Here is a 23273-nt window from a genome sequence, read left to right on the forward strand (position 1 = left end):
AGAGCACCTGTGTGATCCCCAGCCACCAGCCCTGCTCCTCCCTAGCTGGAAAAAAATCCCTGTGTGGCCCATGGCCACGTGCAATGCCCCTCCCCCACCAAAGAGAATGCTTGCTCTCATATATCAGAACAAAACGAAAATTATAAATGAATAAAACAACAGCTTGATGCCTCAGAGACAGCAGACGATATCAAATAAAAAAAAAAAAAACATAAGATGGCTCAAACAAGTTACCAAAATAAAGGAGCAGAACACCTTCCTAAGAAAGACATGGTAATGGAACTGCCTGATAAGGAATTCAAAAGGCTTATACATAGGGTCCTCAAAGATATCAAAGAAAACACAGACAAAATGCCTGAAGAATTCAGGAAAACAATACAAGAAAAAAATGACATTAAACAGACAATTAGAAATCATACAAAAACAGCAACTAGAAATCCAGAAGATTAACAATAAAATATCAGAAATAGACAACTCAAAGGACAGAGAAGTAGAATCGAAACAATGGAGAAAAGAATTAGCAAAATAGAGGGACAGTCCCTTGATAACCATTTTTTTTCGAGAAACAATCAGAGCAAAGAATGGAAAAAAAATATATAGAAAGTCTAAGAGGTATGTGGGACACTCTGAAGAGGAATAATTTATGTGTGATTGTAATCCCAGAGCAGAAGGAGACCAAAAATAACACAGACTTTTTGAAGATTTGCTGGACAAAAACTTCCCCAGTATCATGAAAGACAAGAAGATTTCCTTCTAAGGAGCTCAACGAACCCCATACGAAATAAAGCTCAAAAAGAATGTCATCGAGACATATCATAATCAAACTTTCCAAGTCCAAAGATAAAGAGAGAATTCTGAGAGCAGCTTGGGAAAAACAAGATTCCAATAAGACTAAACTCTGATTTCTCAGCAGAAACCATGCAGGCAAGAAGGCAATGGGATGACATATTTAACACACTAAAAGAAAATAATTGCCAACCAAGAATGACATACCTAGTAAAATTGTCTCTCAAATAGAATGAGAAAATTATGACATTCTCACACCAGAAGATAAGCTAGATAACTGGGATCTTTTAAAAATTAAACACTTATGTTCATCAAAAGACTTTACAAAAAGAGTAAAAAGAGAACCTATAGACCGGAAAATTTTTTTTGGCTATGATAAATCCAACAAAAGTCTAATCTCTAAAATCTATAGGAAAATCTTGTACCTCTACAACAAAAAGATGAATAATCTAATTTTAAAATGGGCAAAGGAACAGACATTTCACGAAAGACATTCAGGCAGCTAACAGATACATGAGGAAATGCTCGTGATCACTAGCCATTAGGGAAATAAAACTTAAAACTACAATGAGATACTATATCTCACCCCAATACTACTGGTACAAGATAAAAAAAAACAGGAAATAACAAATCTTGGAAAGGTTGCAGGGAGACTGAAACTCTTATGCACTGCTGGTAGGAATGTAAAATGGTACAATCATTTTGGAAAATGATCTGGCGTTTCCTTAAAAAGCTAGAAATAGAAATATCATACAATCCAGCAATCCCAGACCTAAAAATAAATCCTGGAGAAATAAGAGCTGTTATACTAATAGACATATGCACACCCATGTTCACTGCAGCATTATTCACAAGAGCAAAAAGATGGAAACAACCTGAGTGTCCATCAACAGATGAACAGATAAACACACTATGCTAAAAAACACACAATGGAATATTACGCAGCGATAAAGAACAATGACGAATACGTGAAACACCTCACAGCATGGATGAATCTAGAGGACATTACACTGAGTGAAATAAGTCAATCACAAAAGGACAAATACTGTATGAGACCAATTATAAAGATTTATGAAAAGGTTTACACATAGAAAGAAACAATCTTTAATGGTCACGAGTGAGGGGAGTGGTGGGAAGGGAAAACACTAGCTACACAATAAAAAAGTGGTAACTTTGGCAAAGGTTAAGAGTACACATTACTGGGGAAGCCACCACAACCAGACCAAGGCAAAGTCATAGAAGCTTCACAGACACATCCAAACTCCCATAGGGATCAAGTTACTGTGCTGAAGGCTGGGGACCACGGTCTTGAGGAACACATAGCTCAATTGGCATAACATATTTTTTAAAGAAAATGTTCTATATTCTACATTGGTGAGTAGCAGCTGAGGTCCTAAAAGCTTGTGAGTGGCCATCTAAGATATGATTACTGGTCCCACCCCTTCTGGGGCAAATGACAATGAAGAAAACCAAAGACACAAGGGAAAGAGTAGTCCAAAGGACTAACCGACCACAACTACCACAGCCTCCACCAGACTGAGTCCAGCACAACGAAATGGTGCCCGGCTACAACCACCAACTGCTCTGACAGGGATCACAATAGAAGGTCCCAGACAGAGCTGGAGAATAACATAGAACAAAATTCTAACTCACAAAAAAAGATCAGGCTTACTGTCTGACAGAGACTAGAGAAAACCCGAGAGTTTGGCCCCCAAACACCCTTTTAACTCAGTACTGAAGTCACAGCTGAGGTTCACCCTTCAGCCAAAGATTAGACAGGCCCACAAAACAAACAATAACACACACAGCTCAACCACGTATACAAGACTAAATGGGCACGCCAGCCCAAGTGCAAGGATGAGAAGACAGGAGAGCTAGACAAATGAAAATGGGAAACCCACGATCAAGAAGGGGAGAGTGTTGACACATCATGGGGTTGGCAATCAATGTCACAAAACAATATTTGTATTAATTGTTTAATGAGAAACTAATTTGCTCCATAAATCTTCAGTAACGCACGATAATAAAAATAAATTAGGACATTTTCAGATAACAGAAATTAAGGGACTCTGTAAAAACCAGATTATCCTTACAAGAAACATTAAAGGGAGTCCTTCAGATAGAGAACAAATGACATTAGGCAACAACCTGAGAGTAAGTCACCCGATGACATCACCAAGATGCCAACTGAGGTAGAGAAATCTCAAAAATAAAATAAAGCTACAGAACCAAAAACAAGGAACCAGAAATGTCAATCTGTAAGCAACGACAACTTCAAAACAAAAGAAGGGTGGTAAATGGTGTAGACACTGAACTTCCATATGGAGAGGAAGTTATGGAAATATCAAGAAATAATAGACTTTTAAACTTAGGAAAACAAAGGTAAACATCAGAGTAACTAAAAAGAAAGTTAATAACCTACTCACCAAAATAAAGAAGAACACACAAAATCGAAAACAATGAAGGAAATGAAAATACATAAACAAAAAAAACTCAGCACAGAAAAATTAAGTGGAACAAAGACAATGGCAACACCACAACAAAATGCATAACAAAATAACAACAGTAAATTCATACCTGTCAATAATCACACTGAATGTAAAGGGTTTAAATGCACAGTCAAGAGACACAGTGAGAAGACAGGAAAAAAAAACATGACCCATCAATATGTTGCCTACGAGAGACATACGTTAGACACAAAGACATCAATAAGTTAAAAATCAAAAAATGGAAAAAATGTATCATGGAAACAGTAACCACAAAAGAGCAGGAGTTAACCCAGAACTGAGACCATTCCCGAAGCCCAGTCTTCAGACTAAGATGAGACTGGACCATAAAACAAAATAATACTCACGAACAGTGTGCTTCTTAGTTAAAGCAGATACATGAGACCAAATGGGTAATTCCTCTTCAGAGGCAGGATAATAGGGCAGGAAGGGACAAGAACAGATTGAATGGACACAAGAAACCCAGGTTGGAAAGGGGGAGTGTGCTGTCACATTATAGGGATTACACTAGTGTCATATAACAATATGTGTATAGATTTTTGTATGAGAGATGAAGTTGAGCTGTAAACTTTCACCTAAACCACAATTTAAAAAAAAAAAAAAAAGAGCAGGAGTATCAATATTAATCTCAGAAAAAGTAGACTTTAAATCAAAATCCATCATAAGAGACAAGGAGGGGCATAGTACAAGATTAAAGGGACAATCCACAAAGAAGACACAACCATAATATCTATGTACCCAAAGACAGAGCTCCAAAATACATAAAACAAACTTTAATAGCATTGAAAAGAGACATTCACAATTCCACAACAATAGTAGGAGACTTTAACACACTACTTTCAATGAAGGACAGAATAGAAAGAAACTAAACAAAGATACAGAGGATCTAAATAACACAAACAACTTGACCTCAAAGATATATACTGAACATTCTACCCATCAACAGCACAGTACACATTCTTCTCCAACATACATGGATCATTCTCCAGAACAGACCATATTTTAGGCCACAATGCAAGCCTCAATAAATTCAAAAACATCAAAATAATACAAACATCTCCTCAGACCACAATGCTATAAAAACTATCCATAATAAGAAAATCCTGAAATCAATAACAGGAAAAACGGAGTGGGGGATGGGGTGGGAGGAAGAAACACGTGGAAACTGAATAACGCCTTGCTGAAAAACCATTGGGTAATAGAAAAAATCAAAAAGTAAATAAAAAATTCCTTAGAATGAAAACAACATACCAAAACCTTTGAGACACAGCAAAAGCAGTGCTCAGAGGTCAATCTATAGTAATAAACACACATAAAAGGGCAAAAATCAATATTTAAATCCTACAACTTGAACAAATATAAAAAGAGCAGTAAAAGAAGTCACGAGAAAGGGCCACATGAACCAGAGACTTACATCATCCTGAGACCAGAAGAACTAGATGGTGCCCGGCCACAACCGATGACTGCCCTGACAGGGAGCACAACAGAAAACCCCTGAGGGAGCAGGAGATCAGTGGGATGCAGACCCCAAATTCTCATAAAAAGACCAGACTTAATGGTCTGGCCAAGACTAGAGGAATCCTGGCGGTCATGGTCCCCAAACCTTCTGTTGGCTCAGGACAGGAACCATTCCCGAAGACAACTCATCAGACATGGAAGGGACTGGACAATGGGTTGGAGAGAGATGATGATGAAGAGTGAGCTATCAGGTGGACACTTGAGACTGTGTTGGCATCTCCTGTCTGGAGGGGAGATAGGAGGGTAGAGAGGGTTAGAAACTGGCAAAATTGTCACGAAAGGAGAGACTGGAAAGGCTGACTCATTAGGGGGAGATTAAGTGGGAGTATGGAGTAAGGTATATATAAGCTTATATGTGACAGACTGACTTGATTTGTAAACGTTCACTTAAAGCTCAATAAAAACTGAAAAAAAAAAAAAAAGAAGACAAATGAGACTATGTGGGCAGGTCCTGTCTGGAGGGGGGATGAGAAGGCAGAGGTGGACAGAAGCTGGCTGAATGGACACAGAAATATATGGCGGAGAGAAGCAGTGCACTGTCTCATTAGGGGCAGAGCAACTAGGATTATATAGCAAGGTGTATAAAAACTTTTGTATGAGAGGCTGACTTGATTTGTAAACTTTCACTTAAAGCACAATAAAAAAGGTTTTAGTTTAAAAAAAAAAAAAGTCACCAAAAAAAGGAAATAACAAAGATTAGAGGAGAAATAAATGAAATAGAAAACAGAAAATCAATAAAAAAGAATCAACAAGACTAGAATTTGGTTCTTTGAGAGGATCAATAAAATAGACCAACCACTGGCCAAATGACAAAGGAAAAGAATGAGAAGATGCAAATAACCAAAATAACACATGAGATGGGTGACATTACAATGAAACCAACTAAGATAAAAAGGCTCATAACAGAATAGTATCAAAAACTGTACTCCAACAAATTTGGAAACCTAGAAGAAATGAATAAATTTCTAGAAACACTACCTACTTAAACTAACACAAACTGAAGTAGAATGCTTAAAAAAAAACTCATAACAAAAAAAGAAATTGAAGAGATCATAAAAAAGAGTCCCAACAACAAAAAACCCCAAAACTTCACTGAAAATCAAAAAAACCAAACCCATTGCTACCAAGTCAATTCCGAGTCATAGGAACCCTCTAGGACAGAGTAGAACTGCCCCATAGGGTTTCCAAGGAGTGCCTGGGAGATTTGAGCTGCTGACCTTTCAGTTAGCAGCCATAGCTCTTAACCACTATGCCACCAGGGCTTCCAAAGTACAACTTAAAAAAAAAAAAAAGGCCCCGGCCCAGGCAGCTTCACTGGAGAATTCTACCAAACATTCAGAGAAGAGTTGACACCAATCCTACTCAAAATACTTCAGGACATAGAAAAGAAAGGAATACTCTTGAATTCATTCTATGAAACCAGCATAACCCTGATACCAAAGCCAGGCAAAGACACCACTAAAAAAGAAAATTATAGACCAATATCCCTCATGAATATAGATGCAAAAATTCTCAACAAAATTTTAGCCACCAGAATTCAACAGCATATAAAAAAAAAATAACATACCACAATGAAATGAGATTCCTATTAGGTATGCAGGGATGGTTCAACATTAGAAAATCGATCAGTGTAATTCACCACATAAATAAAAGAATCACATGATCATCTTTATTGATGCAGAAAAGGCATTTGATAAAGTCCAACACACACTCTTGATAAAAACTCTCAGCAAAATGGGAAAAGAAGGGAAATTTCTCAACATAAGTAAGGCCATATATACAAAACCAACAGCCAAAATTATTCTCAATGGAGAGAGACTGAAAGCTTTCCCCTTGAGAACAGGTACTAGTCAAGTACGCCCTTTATCACCACTCTTATTCAATATTGTACTGGAAGTCCTAGCTAGAGCAACAAGGCAAAATAGGAAAATAAAAGGCATCCAAATCGGTAAGGAAGAAGTAAAACTATTCCTGTTTGCAGATGACATGATCCTATACATAGAAAATTCCAGAGACTACAAGAAAGCTACTGGAACTAATAGAAGGATTTAGCAAGGTGGCAGGGTATGAGATTAACATACAAAAATCAGTCAGATTCCTCTACACTAACCAAGAGAACTCCAAAAATACTTGGGAATAAACCTAACTAAGGAATGTAAAAGACTTACACAAAGAAAACTACAAAACACTACAGCAAGAAACTAAAAGACCTGCATAAATGGAAAAACATGCCACACTCATGGATAAGAAGACAATGTGAAGATGACAATACTACCAAAAACAATCTACAGGTATAATGTAACCCCAAACCAAATTCCAACAACATTCTTTAACAAAAAGGAAAAACTAATCACCAACTTTATACAGACAAGAAAGAGGCACCAGATAAGTAAAGAACTACTGAAGAAGAACAAAGTAGGAGGCTTCACACTCCCAGATCTCAGAACCTACTATATAGCCATGGTAGCCAAAACAGCCTGGTATTGGTATGACAACAGACACATACACCAATGGAACAGAATTGAGAACTCAGAAGTAAATCCATCCACCTAGGGACAGTTAATCTTAAACAAAGGGTTGAAATCCATTAAATGGGAAAGAGATAGTCTCTTTAACAAATGGTGCTGGCAAAACTGGATATTCATTTGCAGAAAAATTAAACAGGATTCATACCTCACACCATACACAAAAACTAACTCAGGATGGACTAAAGACCTAAATGTAAAACCTAAAACTATATCATAAAAGAAAAAATAGAGGAAAATCTAGAAGCCCTAATTTAAGGCATAAACACTACCAAATATAACTAAAAAAAAAGCACAAACAGCAGAAGACAAATTAGACAATTGGGACCTCCTGAAAATCAAATACTTACGCTCATCAAAAGACTGTTCCAAAAAGGTAAAAAGAGAACCCATAGACTGGAACAAAATTTTTGGCTACGATATATCTGACAAGGCTCTAATCTCCAAAATTTATTTAAAAAACTCCAACATCTCAACAACAAAAAGACGAACAACCCAATTAAAAAATGGGCAAAGAACATGAACAGACACTTCATCAAAGAAAACATCCAGGCAACCAACAAATACATGAAGAGATGCTCAGGATCATGAGCCATTACAGAGATGAAATCAAAACAATAATGAGATACCACATCAAGCCAGTAATAATGGCACTGATCAAAGAAACAAAACAACAAATGTTGGACAGGCTGTGGAGAGACTGGAACTCTCAGACACTGCTGGATGGGAACGCAATATGGTACAACCACTATGGAATACGATATGGCACTTCCTCCAAAAGCTACCAATAGAAACACCATATGATCCAGCAATCCCAATCCTAGGTATATATCCTAGAGAAGTAAGAGCCACCACATGAATAGACATATGCACACCCAGGTTCATTACAGCATTATTTACAATAGCAAAAAGATGGAAACACTCTAAGTGCTCATCAATGGATGAATGGATAAACTGTGGTATATACACACAATGGAATACTATGCAATGTTAAAGAATAATGTCAAATCCACAAAACATCTTACAGCATGGATGAACCTGGAAGACAATATGCTGAGTGAAATGACAAGTAATGTTTGAGACCACTATCATAAAAAGTCAAGAAAAAGTTTTCATACAGACAGAAACAAACTTAGGAATGGGCGGGGGGAGGGAAAGCCACTAACTAGATAGGAGACACATATTAACATTAGTGAAAGGAGAGATAATACACAACATGGAGGAAATCAGCACAGCATAATCAAGGTAAAGGAAGACACTGAAAGATACACAACAGTAAAAGGCAACAACGGTAAATACTAATACATATACAATCCTATAAAAACAAACAATAATGTACAAGTGGATACACAGGTAGATATGTAAGCTGAAGAGGAGGGAGAGGGTTATGGAAATACATCTATGTACATAAAAAAAACATATATATATATATTTTTTTTACATATATATGTGTACATCCTGCAAATATACCAATTGCAACAGTGGCACAGGGGACACAGTCATGAAAACTTCTTAGCCATAAACATATACCTCCCAGGACTGAGATACTAGGCCTGAGGGTTGGGGACCATAGTCTCGGAGGACACCTAAGTCAACTGACATATCAGAATCCATATAGACAATGTTCTACATCCTACATTGATGAGTAGCAACTGGGGTCTTAGAAGCTTGTGAGTGGCCATCTAAGATACAACAATTGGTCTCTTCCTCTCCAGAGCAAAGAAGAGTAAAGAAAACCAAAGACTTAAGGAAAAAATTAGCCTGAAGGACGAATGGACCACATGAACCATGGCCTCCACTAGCCTGAGACAGGAAGAACTAGACGGTGCCTGGCTACAACTACCGATCACTCTGACTGGGACCACAACAGTAAGTACGTCAGGGACAGAGTAGGAGAGAAACATAGAACAAAATTCAAACTCACAAATAAGACAGGCTTACTGGTCCAATAGAGATGGGTGGAACCCCTGAGGCTATGGCTTAGAGAGCCTTCAAACTTGGAACTGAAATCACTCCCAGAGATCAAATTATAGCCACACAATAATCAGGTCTATAAAATGACTAATAACACCACTGAGAAACGAATACCTCAAAACAATCAATTTTATAAGAACTAGAGGGCAGCATTTGCCCAAAAGCAAAGTTGAGAAGGATGGTATGGGCAGGAAAGCTGGGCGAGTGGATATAGGGAACCCAGTGAGGAAGGGTGTAGAGTACTGAGACATTCAGGAGTGACATATTCAGGGGTTTGCAACCAATGTCAAGAAACAGGCTGTGTATAAACTGGTGAATGGGAAACTCATCTGCCCTGTTATATTTCACCTAAACAATAAAATGTTCAAAAAACCTTCCTTCTTACAATTACAAATGAAATAATATACAACAATTGATTTAAAATTATTTGGAAGGGGGAAGATGCAGAGGGGTGAGGATTATAGATCAAAAAGATAAGCAATATGCCAGTATCGCTGAAGTTAGGTGATGTAGCCTCGGGGTTCACTATACTATTCTAATAATTTTTTTAATCCTTCTCAAATTGTCTACTTTTCCACTCCTTTACTCCCTTCTTCTTCCATTCATAATACGTTCAGAAGAAAAGACACATGGTAAATATCTTTTCTAAGGAATGACCATTTTCCCCCCAGTACTCACTTCAAATATTAAAAGTATACCAGAGTATGAATTACTCAGTTACCTCCCTAAGATAGCATACAGTCACCTACAAAATTAGAACCTAAACAATTTGAATTTCACGAATCATGGTTACACCTTTACAGAGGATGGCGTGGGTTTATAAAAATTCAATCCTTGTGTTTTAAGTACTTTAAAAAGCTACCACTTTATTACATGCACAACTACGGGTAGACCTGCGTCTGTTTAACAATTTTAACCTTAACAGATTTGAAGACAGTCACATCACAATTGCTAGGAACGTCAAATTCTCCTTTATACATGTGTGTGCATGTGCATGTGCATGCTCACACACACACACATTATGAAAACACTTGGTAATTTTATTTTAAACCAAAACAAACCATTTGCCATCAAATCGATTCCAACTCATGGCAACCCCATGTGTGTCATAGTAGAACGGTGCTCCATAGAGTTTTCAATGGCTAATCTCTTGGAAGTAGATCACTAGGCCTGTCTTCTGAAACTCATCTAGGGGGACTCGAGCTACCGTCCTTTGGATTAGCAGCCAAGGACTTCACTGTTTGCATCACCCAAGGATGCCCAGTTTTATTTTACATCTTATTTTTTCTTTGAGCAGAGGAATATCTATAAAAGAGGCTAGCAAATTCTGGTATTGATGTATAACAAAAACCCAAAACTTTTAAAATAGCCAATTATAATATTAAGCCAATTTTTATACTGTTTCCTATATTAGAAGCATTCTTTTTAAAAAGGAAATGTGTATGGGCTTTTCAGTAAACATATACTATCTATGGTATAAAAAATGCAGGACTCTGCTTTTGCATCACCCTGTAAAAATTCATTACCGTATTTTCGGGGGATAGACATGAATGAAGTAATGATAGACTTGAGTATTTTCTTTCTTCTGCTACCATTCTGACTGGCTTTGAGGGAACAGTAACTGATGCTCTCGAGGTAGATGAAAACATATAAGGAGGTTTAAATTGCAGGTGCAATAATGGAAATCCAAAGGAATTCTGAGGAGATATCTCAAGGGGCCCTCGCTTAACCTCAAATAGTTTTTCTGGTTTTATATATATTGAAGAGTTCTGTTGAGGCGTCAAGTTTTCTTGTCCAACATACTGATCCATGTTCAGATGCGTAGGGATTTCTGTAGTTACAGTTTCTGCCCATTTCTTCTGCTCAACTGCTTTTTTTATGGCTTCAGTATCATACTGGCTCAAATTCAAATGAGAAATTGTAGTATGCCCTTCTCTCTGTGGTAAAGGAGGCTGGAAGGAATCAGATAATCCCCAAGCCTCTCTTGGCTGTGGCACAGGCCTGAAGCGAACTTGGGGAACTCTCCCACTAGGTAAGGAAAGGGGCTTGAATTCATGCTTAGGCTGAAAATAAAGCAAAGGAAAACCATCGCCAGGACTAAAAGTTTTTGCAGATGGGATAAGTCTAGGTATCTTCGGAATGGCAGATGTGGACAAAAGGTGGAGGTGAGTATTTGCAGCAGTGGCCGGAGGCAATGAAGTGGGTGGTAAGCTTTGAGATGTTGGAGTTGGTCCTGTATTCTGGGGTTGGCCTTCTATACGACATAAAGGAATACTCTCTTGTGGTACATTCTGGAAGAGAAATAAAAGATATCTCGTAAGTTTATTAGAAATTCCTTATTTTATAAATGATATTCAGTGTGTCTTTGGGAGGGGGTTATAATGTAATAACTACTAAAAAAAAATTATTTACTCAGATAACAAAGACTCAACAAGTTGAACTTCTAGGACAACTTTGATGGTATTTTTATATGTATTACCTGTAAATTTCCATTGCTGTTTGGATCAGATCGGGCAATTCCTTTATGGCAGTGTGGGCTGTTCTTGACAGACTCTCTGGTGTCCTCTCCTGTGGATTGTGGTTTAATGAAAAACCTGTCCTTAAGATTTCCACTGGTGTCTTCGACATCACCACTTCCTCTTATGGGGTTTGACACTTGGCTTCCCACCAAATGTGCAGACTGAGACTGCTGTATAAGTTGATGTATATTCGGGAGGTTAGCAAAGGATGACCCTACTATCTGCATTAGGCTCATGAAGTTGATCTGTTGCAGCTAGAATAAAACAAAAGTTAAAAATCTTAAAATATATTGAAAAGAATCTAAGGAAGCAACAGCCATGTGAGTATTCCACAAGAGTAATGCCTTTGTCTCAGTAACTGTCAGAATCATGAATGCTGAGCAGTAGGAGAGAATTAAAAACAAAAAAAAAAAAGAATAGCCTCCTGCCTTCAGGAGTTTCAAACTGAGAATATGAACACTAACTAAGGAAGGAGATTTGATTTATAAAGCAGTAAACATAAACATCCCAAAGGAGTGATCTGACGGACGAAGGTGAGGATAATCAAAAAGGTACTCCTAGAATGAATGTTTTTAACAGGTTTTCAAGAAGGGAAAGAGCAGAAAGTAGCAAACAGGTGAAGAGCAAGGACTTCCCTTAGCTACACGAAAGGCAAAGGCAGTACCAGGGGCTCTAAAACTTAACTGCACATTAGAATCGCCTAAGGAGCTTTTAAAAAATCCCACAGATAGGTCACATCCCATAGCAATAAAATCAGAACGTCTGGGGATGCGAGCCAGGTTCCATAGTTTTTAAAGATGTCCAGGTGATTTCAACATGCAGAAAAGCTTGGGAACCACTAGCATACACACTGGCTAGCCAAGAAAACTTACAGCAAGGACATTGAGAAGATAGATTAGTACAATTCTCAAACTTCAGCATTCCTCAGAATCACCTGGAGGACTTGTTAAGCCACTGTTTGCTGAGTCCCATCCCCAGAGTTTCTGATTTAATCGGTCTGGCGTGGAGCCTGAAAATTTGTATTTCCAACATATAAGTGATGCTGATGCTACTGGTCCAGGGACCACACTTTGAGAATCACTCAACTCGCGTGTATATGCGTAGAAAAGAGGAAAAGACCAACAGAAGAAAATGCATTTTATAAAGCTAACCAATAGGGAAACACTGCAGACTAAAAATTATAAAGGAAATACATGCTTATTACAGAAAAAAAACAGTATAAAAAAAGATTCATATCCCATTGCTACAGACAACTAGTATTGACACTTTGATTTTTCTACCACTCTCTGTATTTTTATAAAACAAGATTGACATCATATAGGAGACAAATTTCTACCTGAATTTACTTAATAGGAGAATGATAACATCAAAACAAGGTATGAAGAAGAATGTCCTAGAAAATGTACATATAATAAGTTTTGGAGAAGACAACAGAAGACATGCCACCACGTGGATGAACCTTGAAATTATGCTAAGTGAAATAAGCCAGACACACATGCAAAAAAAGAAAATACTGTATGATCCTTGTTGCTGTTCTTAAGTGCTGTGTGCCAGTTCCAACTCATAGCAACCCCATGTATAAAAGAACAAAACGCTGCCTGGTCCTGCGCCATCTTCACAATTGTTGCTATGTTTCAGCTCATTGTTGCAGCCGCTGTGTCAATCCATCTTGTCGGTAGTCTTCTTTTTCGCTGATCCTCTCTACTTTACCAAGCATGATATCCTTCTCCAGGGTCTGGTCTTTCCTGATAACGTGTTCAAAATATGTGCGACAAAGTCTTGCCATCCTTGGTTCTAAGGAGCCTTCTGGTTGTACTTCTTCCAAGACAGATTTGTTTATTCTTCTGGCCATCCATGATATATTCAATACTCTTCACCAAAATCATAATTCAAATGCATCAATTCTGCTTCAGTCTTCCTTATTCATTGTCCAGCTTCTGCTTGCACGTTAGGCAATTGAAAATACCATGGCTTGGGTCAGGAGCACCTTAGACCTCAAAATGAAGGCCTTTGATTTTTAACTTTAAAGAGATTTTTTGCAGCAGATTTTCTCATTGCTATATGTCGTTTGATTTCTTGATTGCTGCTTCCATGAGCAATGATTGTGGAACAACTAAAATGAAATCCTTGACAACTTCAATATTTCCTATGCTTACCATGATTGGTCCAGTTGTGAGGATTTTTGTTTTACGTTAAGGTGTAAGATCATCATCTTCAAGTCCTCTTCACTTTTAGCAAGCAAGATTGTGTCATCTGCACATTGCAGGTTGTTAATGAGTCTTCCTCTAATCCTGATGCTCCATTCTTCTTCATATAGTCCAGCTTCATGGACTATACAGCATACAGATTTAATAAGTATTAAAGGATACAACCCTGACGCACATGTTTTCTCATTCTAAACCATGCACTGTCCCCTTGTTCTGCTGGACCCACTGCCTCTTATTCTATGTACAGGTTCTGCACGAGCACAATTAAGTGTTCTGGAATTTCCATTCTTCCCAATGTTATCTATAATTTGTTATGATACACAGAGTCAAATGCCTTTGCGTAGTCAATAAAACATAGGTAAACATCTTTCTGGTATTCTCTACTTTCAGCCAAGATCCATCTGACATCAGCATTGATATTCCTCATTCCATGTCCTCTTCTGAATCCGGCTTGAATTTCTGGCAGTTCTCTATCGACATACTGCTGCAACCATTTTTGAATGATCTTTGGCAAAATTTTACTTGCATGTGATATTAATGGTACTGTTTGATAATTTCTGCATCCTGCTGGATCATCTTTCTTTGGAATTGGCACAAATATGGATCTCTTCCAGTCAGTTGGCTAGGAAGCTATCTTCCAAATTTCCTGGCACAGGCAAGTGAGCATTTCCATCATAGCATCCATTTGTTAAATCATTTCAATTGGTATTTTCTCAATTGCTGGACCCTTGTTTTTTTATCAATGCCTTCAGTGCAGCTTGGACTTCTCCCTTTGATACCATTGGTTCTTGATCATATGATACCTCCCAAAATGGTTGAATATTGACTAATTCTTTTTGGTACAGTGGCTCTGTGTATTCCTTCCATCTTCTTTTGATGTTTCCTGTGTCATTCAATAATTTGCCTATGGAATCCTTCAGTATTGCAACTCGAGGATTGAATTTTTTCTTCAGTTATTTCTGCTTGAAAAATATCAAACGTGTTCTTCCCTTTTCGTCTTCTAACTCCAGGTCTTTGCACATTTCATTATAATACTCTGTCTTCTCCAGCCTCCTTTTGAAACCTTCTGTTCAGCTCTTTTACTTCGTTTGTTCCTTTCACTTTAGCTAATCTACATTCAAGAGCAAGTTTCAGAGTCTCTTCTGACATCCACTTTTGTCTTTTTTTTTTTTTTTTTTCCTATATAATGACCTCTTGTTTTCTTCATGTATGATATCCTTGATGTCATTCCACAACTCAACTGGTCTTTAGTGATTAGTGTTCAATGTGTCAGATCTATTCTTGAAATGGTCTGAAAATTTAGGTAAGATGTATTCAAGGTCATACTTTGGCTCTTGTGGACTTCTTTTCGTTTTCTTCAGCTTCAACTTGAATTTGCAACTGTGCAATTGATGGTCTGTTCTGCATTCAGCCACCGACCTTGTTCTAACTGATACTGAGCTTCTCTGTCATCTCTTTCCACAGATGTAGTCAATTTGATGCCTGTGTATATCACCTGGCAAGGCCCATGTGTATAGTTGCCATTTATGTTGTTGAAAAAACATATGTTGTTTTATAATCCTGAAGTATCTGGAATAGGTAAACCCATCAAGACAAAAGAAGATCGGTAATTACCAGGATACAGGGGAACATGAGAATGGAGAAAAAAATCAACATAGTGTCCACTTAAAATTCGTGAACTGTACTTTATGTAAATTATTCCTCAATAAAGATTAAAAATAAAAGTATGAAGTGCTAAGAATCTAAGACTGGCTATAGCTACAGAAAAACCAAGTGCCTGTACTGACTAGAAATAGCAATTCCAGGCAAAAAAATCAGGGCATAGTAAAACATTGGATATGGGTAGTGAAAAAAGGCAAAGAAAACTCTCTAAGACAGTGATTCTTAATCTTTCACAAGCATCAGAACTGCTTGGCGAACTTGATAAAAATACAGAATGGTGCATTTTAATAAGTCCTTGGGTAATCCATAGATCACACTTTGAGAAATCCTTATAAAACATTAAGTTGGTAGAATAGGAGGTCCTACTAAATAGGAAAGGGAAAGAAGAGAGTGGGAAAAATAAGAATAAAACCAGTTCCAGTAAGTTTCATGTGACAGTGGACATGGTGAAGAAGTATTCTCATCAGGGCCCTTAAGTTCAAAGAGAAAACTAGTACCAAAAGTCACCAATATAAAAATGGTGTATTACACGTTCTAATTAGAGCCACAGTAGACAGACTCTGATTGAATAGGAGAAAAATGTGGAACAGAACCTCAAATTTCAAAAAAACAAAAACCAGACTTGGGGGGTCTCCCTGAGACCACTGTCCTGAGATACTCTTCAAATCCTGAACTGAAACTACATCCTGAGGTCACCTTGTGACTAAATAACAGTGGCTCACAAAATAAGGAATATCGCCCATAACTACTGTGCTCCTTTAAAAACAAATTACCTATACGAGACCAAATGGTCAACAACTACTTTAAAACAAAAGTGGGCAGGGAAATTAGGTTAATGGAAATGGAACAACCAGAACAGAAATAAAGAGAATGTTCACACATTGTGAAGAATGTAGCTAATACCACTGAACAATTTGTGTAGAAACTGTTGAATAGGAACCTACACTGCTGTATAAGCCTTCACTGAAAACAGAATAGAATATTATTTTAAAAAATAATACACTATATCACATAAAGGATATGAATATATTTTACCACAGTAAAACTAAAAAAAAAAAAAAAAAGATGGGTAGTGAATGTACAGCAAATTGGTAGAGGGTTAGCTTTACGGGAAATTAATGTTTAAGGAATAAAAAAGAAAAGGGAAAAAATTAAAAATTGATGGTCAAAAAAGCTAGGCAGGCAAGAACAAGATGATGGAAGTCAAAGTGAACAGTCCTTTGAAATGCAGTTGACAGTTTCAAACTAAGCTCAGAATTTGATTTGAGGAGAAGAAATACGATATGACCACCTGGATCAGAAAAATAAACTTTGGATACTTTTGAGCAGGAGCCCACTGACCTGGTCTTATTACCCCACCACCACCACCTCACTTTTGTGAGCAGCTCTGCATCCCAAAGGTCTCAGTTAAAAAAATTCATTGTGAGAAGACAGTGAGCACTAGAATTAGCTTTTAAATGACAAGTAAAGAGTACTCAAAGCAGAAAAATGCCAGCAATTTAATTTTCAGTTGTCTACTTCTAGGTATTTTAAAATGCTATATATATCATGTATAGATTTACTTGTTTATACAGAGATAGGCTCACCTGAACTAATTTAAACATTTCATCTTGGAGCATCTGCCTAACAGAATCCGAAGAATCTGGTAATGGAGCCCTGGGTTCATTTCTCTGAGTCTTTCGAGGTGATAAAACAGGTGTTTGTGAAGGAACACTGACTCCATTTGATACAAAAGGTGGAACTGAGGAAGGTTTATCTTTAAATGCCGAAACCTGTGCACTATGTGAAAGTATATAAATAAAAAACACACAGTAATCAACAACAAAAAAAAACAAATTAGATGTATATAATCTGTATATTTTGAACTCACTTTTTTCTTCTAATTTAAAGGTTACTCTGGTAGTTTATAGGAAATAAAGCCTAGAGCTGATCTCTCTACTGAACAGGCTTCATCAGCCACTGGACACATTTGTCAGTCAACACAATTCTTCACCTGAATGTCTTTATTAAGGGATGTGTACTGTCGAGACAACCGCAGTCACCTCTCTATGGTGTTAACACTCAGAACAGTTCACACATTTAGCTTACTTGTCTGGTCCCTGTAGGCCTCTGTGCTGGAAGCCTGTACAGTCATTCTGATTAACTATATAGACTGCACAATTTGATGTGGGAATAAGTTTTTTTGACTAAAATTAGTGACCCAGAATAGAGTTGGGAAAGAACGGGTTAAAAAAAAATGTTCAATTCTAGGATTGGTAGAGCAAAGTACTACTGATCATCACTAAATGCAAAATAATAGTATTTCCAAACAAACCACAGAGTTTACACACCCTAACAAGAAAAATAAATTCTTATTCAAAAAAACACTAAAGATCAACCCAAGTTTTTGTTTGTTCGTTTTTTAAACAATAGTAGGGATGACTCCTTGAACATAGCAGCAAACGAATTCCATAAGCTAAGTAATGGGGCTAGCAATTATCACAGTCAAATGACTTGATCATTATGTTTCCAAAAATAAAGGAATATATTAAATTGCATTTAGATTTATTTGGGTTTACACTCATTCCCTTTTAGAAATATTTGCTTTTTCAGAGCATTTTTAATGTGCCCAATAATGAAACTTTATTTAGCAAATCTACAAAAAAAAAAAAAAAGTCATTACAATTGATCTGCCTATTTAAGACAACTTTATTGGGCTTTGCTTTCAAAAAGTATTAAGGAGATCAACACTAATTGTGTAGAATTTTTCTGAAGTAAAGTTGTGTTATTACCCTCCTATTTTAACAAGACTTCTAAACACTGTACACTCACGCTGCCTTACCTCTGTTCAGCCCCTGAAAAAGAAAGTCAAAACACGTAAGTGGATGAATCTGTTCTATGAGAGAATTAAAAGAATTCACACCATTAGAAATCTGTTTGAGGCTGAAAATGAGCAACAATGACACCTTCCAATAATAAATTCACTATTTCCTTCTTTCTCAGAAAAGATTATTCCAGAACAGCTCTTGTATATATTTAAGACACAACTGTTTTAGAGGAAAATTTTTCAATAATTAGGTTAAAGTTCTCAGAAATGTGTACCTATGTTGCTCTTTCAATGCTTCATGTTACTTTCATTTTATTCTCATAGTTTTTAGTAAAAAAAAATTTAGTAATTATTTCAAAATTGTACAGTAGTCACCATTTCATACTCATTTGTAAAAACAATTATTCCAAAATGACACAATAGGAAAATATTCTTACCTAGAGATCTCTGAACTTATGTCTACACAGAATGAATGAGGAATGGTATGTTCTGAACTTGAAAAGTCTTCAATCATACTATAAATAAAGAACAAAAGGCAATTAGGAAGCAAGATATTCTTCAAATTATCTAAAGTACAAGTGATCTAATTCTCAGCCATCTAAGACTCTCAAACATCTTGTAATCCTCTGTAATGCTTAGCTCATAATTATAATCTGTTTACACTTGTCTCCATAGCAATTAGTAATAGATTCAAACAAAAACTTGTTTGACTTAACATAAGTATGCTCATTTAACATACTAAAGGACCACTACTGACTTATCAGTAACAGAAAACAACAGAATCTAAAATGAGCGGACATGAAGTTAGCTGGGATCTCAAATTTTACTTACAGAACAGACACTTTGTTCAGCAACACTAAAGAGCCCACTGTCACATTCAAAACTATGAAAACCAGTTTTTACTGACAGAAATATCTACATTACTTGTAAATCTACATGACATTAAATATATCCTTTTTGTTAATTATCCACAGAAGACCTGAACAAAATTTGTGTACTAGAAAAGCCAATTATGTTGCCTCTCTTATCGAAGGTAATTCAAAAATTCTAAAAAGTATGAAATTCCAAGAATGAAGAAATCATGTACAAACTACAAAAAAAGGAAAACTGCTTTCCATTCTCCTTGAGGGAATATAGAGAGGCTTGCAGAGTACGCTCACATCATAGTCCTAACTGAAAGTGCGCAGTAATCAAACTGCAAGACTGTGAGCGAAAGGCTGCATAATGACTCATAACTGTTCTTAATTTGATTCAGTAAAAATGGAAAGGTGGTTCCCTAATTAGCAGCTGAATAAACCTTGTTCTATTTAAAGCCGTACTTATTTTGATAAGGCTGAAAGGGATGGGAGAATAAAAGGCGTTTTATTGTTGTTGTTGTTAGATGTCATCAAGTTGGACCCAGCTCATAGTGAACCTACGTACAAGAGAATAAAACACGGCCCTGTCCTGTACCATCCGCACAATCATTGTTATGCTTAAGTCCATTGTTGCAGCCACTGTGTCAATCCATCTTGTTGAGAGTCTTCCTCTTTTTCACTGACTCTCTACGAAGCATGAGGTCCTTCTCCAGGAACTGATCCCTCCTGATAACATGTTCAAAGTATGTGAGATGTACTCTCACCATTCTTGCTTCTAAGGAGCATGCCGGTCATAGTTATTCCAGGGCATATCTGCCTGTTCTTTCAGCAGTCCATGGTACATTCAATATTCTTCTCCAGCATCACAATTCAGAGGCTTCAATTCTTCTTTGCTCCTCCCTATTCATCATCCAGCTTTCACATGCATAAAAAAGGAGGCAACTAAAAACACCAATGCTTGGGTCAGGCTCACCTTAGTCTTCAAGGTGACATTTTTGCTTTTCAACACTTCAAAGAGGTCTTTTGCACATTTGCCCAATGCGATGTGTCTTTTGATTTCTTGACTGCTGGCTGCTTCCATGGCTGTTGATTGTGGATCCAAGTACAATGAAATCCTTGACAACTTCAATCTTTTCCCTGTTTATCAAGATGTTCCTCATTGGTCCAGTTGTAAGGATTTTTGTTTTACGTTGAGATGTAATACATATTGAAGGCTGTGGACTTTGATCTTCACCAGTAAGGCTTCAAGTGCTCTTCACAATCAGCAAGCAAGGTTGTGTCATCTGCACAACGCAGGTTGTTAATGAGTCCTCTTCCAAACCTGATGCCCCAGTACTTCTTCATATAGTCCAGCTTCTCGTATTATTTGCTCAGCATACAGACTGAATAGATAGGGTAAAAGGATAAAACCCTAATGCACACCTTTCCTGACTTTAAACCATACAGTATTCCCTTGTTCTATTTGAACTGCTTCCTGATCCATGTACAAGTTCCTGATGAGCACAATCAAGTGTTCTAGAATTCCCATTCCTCGCAATTGTTATCCATACTTTCCCATGATCCACACAGTCGAATGCCTTTGCATAGTCAATGAAACACAGATAAAAATCATTCTGGTATCCTGTGCTTGCAGCCAGGATCCATCTGACATCAGCGATGATATCCTTGGTCCCATGTTCTCTTCTGAATCCAACTTGAATTTCTGGCAGTTCCTTGTCGATATACTGCTACACTGCTTTTAAATAATCTTCTGCAAAATTTTACTTGTGTGTGATATTAATGATATTGTTCAATACTTTCTGCATTTGGTTGGATCACTTCTCTTGGAAATGGGTATAAATATGGATCTCTTCTAGTCTGGTGCCAGGCAGCTGTCCTGCAAATTTCTTGGCATAGACAAGTGAGCACTTCCAGTGCTGCATCCGTCTGCCGAAACATCTCAATTGGTATTCTGTCAATTCCCATAGCCTTGTTCTTCAACAATGCCTTCAATGCAGCTTGGACTTCTTCCTTCAATACCATCAGTTGTTGATCACAAGCTACCTCCTCAAATGGTTGAAATCCACCAATTCTTTTTCGTACAGTGACTGTGTGTATTCCTTCCATCTTCTTTTGATGCTTCCTGTGTCATTTAATATTTTCCCCATAGAATCCATCAATATTGCAACTAAAGGCTTGAATTTTTTTTTTTTTTTCAGTTCTTTCAGCTTGAGAAATGCCAAGTGTGTTCTTCTCTTTTGGTTTTCTAACTCTAGGTCTTTGTGCATACTATTATAATACTCAACTGTCTTCTTGATCAACAGGTCAGATCTGACTCATAGCAACCCATTAAATCATTTACACCACTGCTATAAATTGAAGTTACAACTTCATTAGAAACACAATCAGACCATTAAATATATATTGTAAATTACAAAAAGAGCTGAAAGCTTCAGCGAGGTGAACGATCCAGTTATAATCATTTCCATACTGTTTTCCTCCTTACCTTTTCTGCCCAGTTGAGTTTTTCTCTATACATGTCTCCAGTGGTTCTTCTCTCGAACACCGAACCTCTCCCGTGGAATGCTGTTAAAATTAATAGTACCCGAAAAAGAAAACAGTGGAAAAAATATGTATTACTGTCTCACATATTTTGAGTTTCATATTTCACATCATCTAGAATAACATCAAACATTAAACTGTACTCCCAGTCCTGTTCTGACAAGATCCTTATATTGTATGAATTGCCTTTGGCCCATCATCATTCATTCAGCATATGAAAGTACAAAGACAAGATGATATTAGTAAACTAATACACTGTAAATTATACATACTCATTACTACAACAAAACAACTATAAACTAGGAAAAACTAATCCTTTTTAAACAATTTTTTCAGTAATTAGAAATGGCTATGTCCTACCTGCAAATTCACTGTATAGTCAGAGTTCTGAAAACACTAATAGTACATAAAAACGGATATATGTATAAAAAGTGCACACAATTGGCTGAATTATACTTTATGAATAAATGACACTTTCACAACTCTTGTTTAGGTTAACTTACTAAAGTGGTCTATGAAATGAAATTTATTTGCCTTAAATCATTAGACATCTTGCCAAGAGTAAAGTTTTAGTGAAAGACAATTGCTGCATAGCATGGTTATATTCTACAATCCACAGTCCACTTTTAAGACATAACATGATGTATTGAGTAACAGTAATTAAAACACTTAAGGATAATTTAAATACTAGACAAAAGCTGAATAATTTCATCCACTAATGATTGACTTACTTCTTCTGAACATTGTGGTAAAGTCTGCATGCAAATAGCAATACTGGGATTTTGGGGGATTTCAATGGATTCATTGGTGCTTTCTATAAGGAAACACAAGAGAAACAGAAAACTGACCACATGAAAATTAATCTATTGACTTTTTAGAAGGTTCAAGGAAAATTACAAAAGAAATATTTTCTATCCTTCTAACAAAAATATTTTTAGAAACACTATCCCCTCTTCATCAGGCGAATCACAGATGAGCCCTGAGAAGCCTCAAATCGGTGTGTATAACTCTGTAAAGCTCGGTTTCTGTACCTTAAGAGTTCCTGTTTTAAGGAAGACTTACAGGAGTTTCATGGAGTTGGTTCACAAAAATGAAGAGACCTATAGTAATTACATACGTAAGGCAAGAGGCTCAATGATTGTAAAACACCTTGTTGTTTTCAGGTGCCGTCAGGTCTGATCTGACTCATAGAGACCTTTTGTACAACAGAAGAAACACTGCCCACTCCTGCGCCATCCACACAATCATTGCTACGCTAGAGCTCACGGTTGCAGCTACTGTGTCAATCTAGACCAACAAAGGTCTTCCTTTTTTTTTTTTTTTTTAATTTTCATTGTGCTTTAAGCGAAAGTTTACAAACCAAGTCAGTCT

General features: G+C 36.9%; 1 protein-coding gene across 1 annotated transcript in view; it reads right to left on the reverse strand.

Moving 5' to 3' along the window:
* Positions 1 to 23273, reverse strand: part of CPLANE1 (ciliogenesis and planar polarity effector complex subunit 1) — a 175812-nt gene that overhangs the window by 85599 nt on the left and 66940 nt on the right. The window contains exons 30-35 of the mRNA XM_064271392.1: positions 22634 to 22716; positions 21847 to 21926; positions 18942 to 19019; positions 17285 to 17477; positions 11790 to 12083; positions 10837 to 11601 (exon numbers count right to left, since the gene is read on the reverse strand). Coding sequence (XP_064127462.1) covers positions 10837 to 11601; positions 11790 to 12083; positions 17285 to 17477; positions 18942 to 19019; positions 21847 to 21926; positions 22634 to 22716 — 1493 coding nt within the window. The remainder of the gene's footprint in view (positions 1 to 10836; positions 11602 to 11789; positions 12084 to 17284; positions 17478 to 18941; positions 19020 to 21846; positions 21927 to 22633; positions 22717 to 23273) is intronic.

This window comes from Loxodonta africana, chromosome 2 (genome assembly GCF_030014295.1).
Source record: "Loxodonta africana isolate mLoxAfr1 chromosome 2, mLoxAfr1.hap2, whole genome shotgun sequence".
NCBI lineage: Eukaryota > Metazoa > Chordata > Mammalia > Proboscidea > Elephantidae > Loxodonta > Loxodonta africana.